General features: G+C 35.6%; 1 protein-coding gene and 1 non-coding gene across 2 annotated transcripts in view; both read right to left on the bottom strand.

The window, feature by feature from the left end:
• Positions 1-2,958: 2,958 nt before the first annotated feature.
• AHCTF1 (AT-hook containing transcription factor 1) overlaps positions 2,959-6,215 on the bottom strand; it is a 73,642-nt gene continuing 70,385 nt past the window's right edge. The window contains 3 exon segments of the mRNA XM_049776646.1: positions 2,959-3,261; positions 3,726-3,808; positions 6,142-6,215. Coding sequence (XP_049632603.1) covers positions 3,069-3,261; positions 3,726-3,808; positions 6,142-6,215 — 350 coding nt within the window. The 3' untranslated portion in view covers positions 2,959-3,068.
• Positions 4,297-4,460, bottom strand: LOC126015315 (U1 spliceosomal RNA). Its single transcript, XR_007498192.1, has one exon. It is a non-coding gene; the product is annotated as a U1 spliceosomal RNA (small nuclear RNA).

Genomic DNA, 6,215 nt, shown 5'->3' with positions numbered 1-6,215 from the left:
ATGAGGTGAGCGATCTGAAATCAATTCATTTCACCAAAAAGTGAAATAAAAGTAATTTTAAAAGTATCAAAAATATAAAAATTTTTTTTGGGGGGTCACACCCGGCAGCGCTCAGGGGTTACTCCTAATCTATGCTCAGAAATCGCTCCTGGCAGGCTCGGGGGAACCATCTGGGATGCCGGGATTTGAACCACTGACCTACTGCATGCAAGACAAAAGCACTACCTACATGCTATCTCTCCACCCCCCCCCCCAAATTTGAATTTTTTAATTTAAAAACAAATTTAAAGAAGCATTACAATAAAATGTAAAGTCATGGAAATTTAAGAAAGAAAACCTTAAAATTGAAAAAATGTTCCATGTTCATTGAAGACAGCAAGGCTCAGATGATCATAGTCCACTCTCAAACTGATGCACAACATTTACACCTATGTCCAACTGCTTTTCAACAGCACTGCCAAATGGGAAAACAGGCTTTGTAAAAACTAACAGTCACATGCAAAAGCGTCAACTTGGTAATTTATTTCATTGTTTATTGACTGAAAGTGGACCAAAGACCTTAAGGTAGCAGCTAAAAACTGTAAGAAAAACACAGGAGTTTTTTAATGAGGTTCAGGGGTAAAGTGCTCTATTTACATGTGACCAAAATTACTGCATATGGTTCCCCTAGAACTACCAGAAGTAATCTCTGAGCAAAGGCATAAAGATCTGTGATACTAGAAAGTCATCTTTAAGTTAGATAAATGTTTAATTTTCTGTCTATCTTACTTTTAGGAATATTTTCTGCAATATAAGTGAATAGAAAGAGACAGGAAAAAATACCAATAGTTTGCATTAATTATCTAATAGCATAACATTGTTATTGGGGGAGAGGAAAAAATATCAAGATGTATACCTGGAAAAGATCTATATTATTATAGATTACTATATTATGTCCCCTTAATAAATATTATTGGGAAAGAGAAAAAATAAATCAAGTTGTTTTTCAACTAGGAAAGAAGACTTCACTTATCAGGTCACCAGTATATTGGATCCCTTTCATTATATTAGTACTAGAAATTAGTGAATTAGTTATCATTATACTAGGTCCCTTTTATTTAAATAACCTTCACGCATTATCCATCCTATAATACATTTTATATTAGTATTTCTCTTTATAGTCATTTTAAATGTCTATCCTCTGAAGTCTTCAAAATCTATTCCTTCCCCACCCCCAAATTAACTATACCTGATCTCTCTCTGGTCACCGAGTTTTACCTTATAGCTATTATCACTATAATTTGTTTACATAATATTGCAAATGGCTGAAGATATTTCTTTGTAATAAATTACTTTCCTTTGTGTGCTCTGTCTTTAATATAGTGATTCATGAAAGATTTTTGCTAGGCGGGTGAAAATAATCTTAACATTTAACCAATAAGATCACACAATGAATTATGAACTATTATTTTATCCTAATAGTTGTAATTAGTTTAATGACCAATGATTTGGAAATTCATTTATTTATGATCTATTGTTATTGAAGGAAAAACTACAATCATTAAAAATAGATCCAGACATCTACATTTAACCAAACTGCAGTGGTTAAAAAAATTACTAGAACTTGAGAGTAAATTTCTCGTCAATTTTTTTATTTGAACTTGTGCAAAGGAATAAAATCCACTGAATTATATTTAGATCTTTAAATTACCCATTTAACAAGTTCATTTAAATAAGTTTAATATTCCATAGAAGACAAGCAGCTTAAATACAAGTTTGATCACTATCATTAAAAAAGTAATAAAATCCAAGTTATAGTCAATTTTCAAAAAGGCAATGTAACATCACTAACCTGACTAAAAGGCCGTACTCGTACTGCTACTTTCACACTGTCAACACTTGGCATAGGCATTTTCATCATTTTTCATTATTTGTGTTATTTGGTAAGAAAATAATGTAGAAAGCACTCTTATGCTTCACAGTAGAACATTAAAAGCTTAGCCAACAAAGCAATTTGTTTCCAGATGATCAAATATTAATGGTCCATTCATTACACACTATCTATTACAAGTTATAAATTATTTTACAACACTCATTTATTGATGATTTTATGGCCAACATCAAACACCACCAATTGCAGACATACAGTTGTTTTTTTTCATTACTTTTCCCAAGTCTAATGACAATCTATTCTGTCCTGAATAATCTATACTTGAGGTGCTATGAAAATTTATCAGTTTTAAAACCTGATAAAGAGGTTCCTATGATTCTGCAGCTGTTTCCTTCACAGCAGACTAATAGATTAGCATATACAAGGCGTTCTGACTAGCCATGAGATTGTTTGACATTTCTCTTCCTTTTTAAACTCTTTATATGCAGCTGCTAGCGGGCAGTGAACCGGTCAATCTAACCTGGATAATTAGTCTCTGAGTAACTGAGACATTAAAGACAAAGAGCTCTTAAGCTTCCTGAACAAGAAATGCCAACGATGTAGTTATTAACCAATGCATTATTTGGAAAATCACTAATTTGAGGTAGATTATATAAAATTTGTTAAACTATAAAATAAGCGGCAAGATAACGTGCCCATAATTAAATTTCAACAAAGTTTAACAGGTAATGACAAAAATATACATGAGTAGAAATCTTAATCACAGAAGCAAAGTGCATAAATTATAAAACAGTAACTTAAAAAATAAACAGTTCAATCATCCTCATTTTAAGATTGGTCTAATAATACTTTAACTGTAGAGAAAGAAAAGGAGCAAGGCCAACCAGTATATGAAATCACTAAAACATAAGTCCCCTCTCAAAAATCTAACAGACACAAACTTTGAAGTATATATACTTTATTTAACATTCCATAAAGCCATATTTACATATTTTATAAATGTTGTAGTATAAAATAGAAAAAAACTACTTAGACTAAAAGAATCATACTCCATAGAGTTCTATACTTATTAAAGACCTTCTGTTTACAAAAATTTACAATAATTTATATAAATTATTTCTTCCAAATTATATATTTTAATAATCCACACAATCTAGGTGACTTTACAAATAGCTGTGCATTAAAGATTTTGATAAAATTATAGCATTTTCCTGCGCAAAACTTGCTTTGGAAAAGAAGATAGTTTTTTCCTGTTTCTTCCTAGAGTTTTCCCGCCTGCTTCTGCAGTTTTTCTTGTTTTGTTCTTTCCTCCATCAACTGGGCTTGCCAAGGGAGAAATCAACTTAATTTCTACTGGAGGAGGTGTCCAAGAACTTTCTTTTTCTGTGTTTCTAAAAAAAAAAAACCCCAAAATATTAAATTAAAAATAACATTATGGAAAAAAACCTTCCTAATTCTTTTAAAAATTTTAATAAATTGTCCCAATTTTCCCTTTACTTCCTAAAGAACTGGCTTTCTCAAGTTAGAGACCCACCTTCCAAGGCAAACACTAAAATCACAATCAATCAGAGCTTATAAAAACTGATTCTAAAAAGCTAGTGCTAGAAAAAAACCCAAAACACTACAAATTCAAAATGAAGTCATTTGTGCCAAGCCCCTTACCAAACTGGACTTAACAACTACCTAATTACAGACATAGTTTTTGCTCCAAAGTAGAATTAAAATGAGGCTCTCATGGAGCCTTTTCTAATAAGGTTAATTTAAAAACAAAACAACAAATTAAAAAAAAAAAAAACCTGAGTCTTTTCTCGTTAAGAGGCCATGAATAAAAATCGTAGTAATGAAAAAGTCATACTTGCTTGCTTGTTTGGATTTTGCAGACCTGGTTCTTTTTCCTTTTTCCTTTTCCATAGTTTCTACTGACGGAGCATCATCAACCTAAGGATTAAAATTTCACATCTTAACTTCTGAAATCTAAATTCAGAAAGTTCCACTGACCTAGAATATAGCAAACAATGCTTCTGATTTCAAATTCACATGGTATATGAACTATGAGTGTTGGACAAATAGCCCTGTGGGTCTGAGTGCTTTACATGCCCAGGGTTGATCTTTGCTATTTTATGGTCCCCCAGCTCAGAGCAGGAGTCGGTAAGACTGCTTGTTGTCCCTCATTCCACACACTCAATAATCTGCTTGTCAGTTTCATAATTTTGACTATTTCCTATATACTTAAGAGTTCCCACTACTTTTATTGAAATCCAGATGCTCATCAACTAAGAATTAGACCATCAGGAACTCTTTTTGTTCAGTGACAGGGATTTAGCCCATGGCTTCATGAATGTTGTGACAAATAATCTACCATTAAGGTTATATACTGATCCCATCAAAAGCAATTTCTTAATTCTCAGATTTTTTTTTTTCCCCTTCAGGGGAGAGTGCGAACACAGTCCCCCACTACCATAAATTATGCAGTCGAGTTTCCCACATTTGGGAAAATCGCTGGGGTCAGCACATATGGAGTGCAATGGATAAGCCTCGCCCTGGGAAAACCACCCTCGTGATCATGGTATCTCCCCTGCCAAGTAAGTATAATTCTTAGAATTTTTATAGAAACTACTTAAAATATTCAATAGGCTTTCACTAGTTTTTAAACATCCCTCTGTACTGTACTATAATGACTCTGTTCCTTAGAATCTGGTGTTTTCCCTGCCAGGAATGCTCATATCCTCTATGTTCCTGTCTATAGTTATTTGGATTTAATGCCAATAAATTCAATAATTAATTCAATTACTGATCTATTTCAAGGGTTATGTTCAAATGTATGGCAGACTCAATTCAAACACTTTGCCTAAATGCAGTCTATGAGTGACACCCAGGGTCTAATGACCCTCCTAACCCACCCTAAGTAAAACTCCTCTCTCTCTCCCCCCCCTCCTCTCTTCTCCCTCCCTCCCCGCCCTCTCTCTTTCCCCTCCCCTCCCCTCTCCCTCTCCTCTCTCATGTGTCCCCCCATGCATGCACGCACACACTTTTGATTTAGTATATTAAATGTAAGCTACTTTTGGGGTCATTTTTTGCGTTTCTTGATTTTGTTTTGATTTAGTATATTACATGCAAGCTACTTTTGGGTTTGTTTTTTGCATTTCTTGATTTTGTTTTGAGGCCATATCTGGCAATGCTCAAGAGTTACTGCTGGCTCCTTCAGGAATCACTACTGGTAGTGTATGGGGGACCATACTGGATGACAGAATCAAACCCAATTCAGGTGCATAGAAGACAATCACTCTAGCAACTCTACTGCTCTAATGACTCTCTGGCTATTAAGTTACTCTTTTTTTGTTTCTTTGTTTTTGTTTTCTTGGGTCACAGCTGGTGGTACTCAGGGGTTTACTCCTGGCTCTGCACTCAGAAATCGGTCCTGGCAGGCTTGAGGGACCATATGGGATGCCAGGATTCGAACCACCATCCGGTCTGCTTGCAAGGCAAATGTCCTACCGCTGTGCCACCTCTCCGGCCTCTATTAAGTTACTCTCAAAAGGAGTTAATCTGGAGCTGGCGAGGTGGCGCTAGAGGTAAGGTGCCTGCCTTGCAAGCACTAGCCAAGAAAGGACTGCGGTTCGATCCCCCGGCGTCCCATATGGTCCCCCCAAGCCAGGGGCAATTTCTGAGCGCTTAGCCAGGAGTAACCCCTGAGCATCAAATGGGTGTGTCCTGAAAAAAAAAAAAAGTTAATCTAAGTAGACAGCAACCAAGTACTTGCTTTGCCTGTGGATCCCTGAACTTCAAAGAAGTTATTACTTTAAAAAATAAAAGATCAATGCTGGTTGGAAAGAGAGCTCAATGTGCTGGGGCACATGGCTTGCATTTGGCACCCTGGTTCAATCTGCTGCATCATATATGGCTACCAGCTAAGAACCCACATTGTGCATTTAGGCCCAAAAGCAAGACTTTTATATTAAACAAATAAAAAAAAACATCTGATAGTGCGTAAAGAAATTAAAAGCAGGTTAAACAAGCATACAAATAGGGCCCGGAGAGATAGCACAGCGGCGTTTGCCTTGCAAGCAGCTGATTCAGGACCAAAGGTGGTTGGTTCGAATCCCGGTGTCCCATATGGTCCCCCGCGCCTGCCAGGAGCTATTTCTGAGCAGATAGCCAGGAGTAACCCCTGAGCACCGCTGGGTGTGGCCCAAAAACCAAAAAAAAAAAAAAAAACAAAAAAAAACAAACAAAAAAAACAAGCATACAAATAAAAATCATGCATTTCTTACCAATTTATCCACAAGTTTGGTTGTATTAGTTGTGTTTTTCCGCTTACTCCTTAAAGCAGGTGAGAAAAATTGAG

This window comes from Suncus etruscus, chromosome 7, assembly GCF_024139225.1.
Source record: "Suncus etruscus isolate mSunEtr1 chromosome 7, mSunEtr1.pri.cur, whole genome shotgun sequence".
Taxonomy (NCBI): domain Eukaryota; kingdom Metazoa; phylum Chordata; class Mammalia; order Eulipotyphla; family Soricidae; genus Suncus; species Suncus etruscus.
Note: the sequence above shows the minus strand (reverse complement) of the source record. Positions and strands in the feature narration are given on the sequence as shown.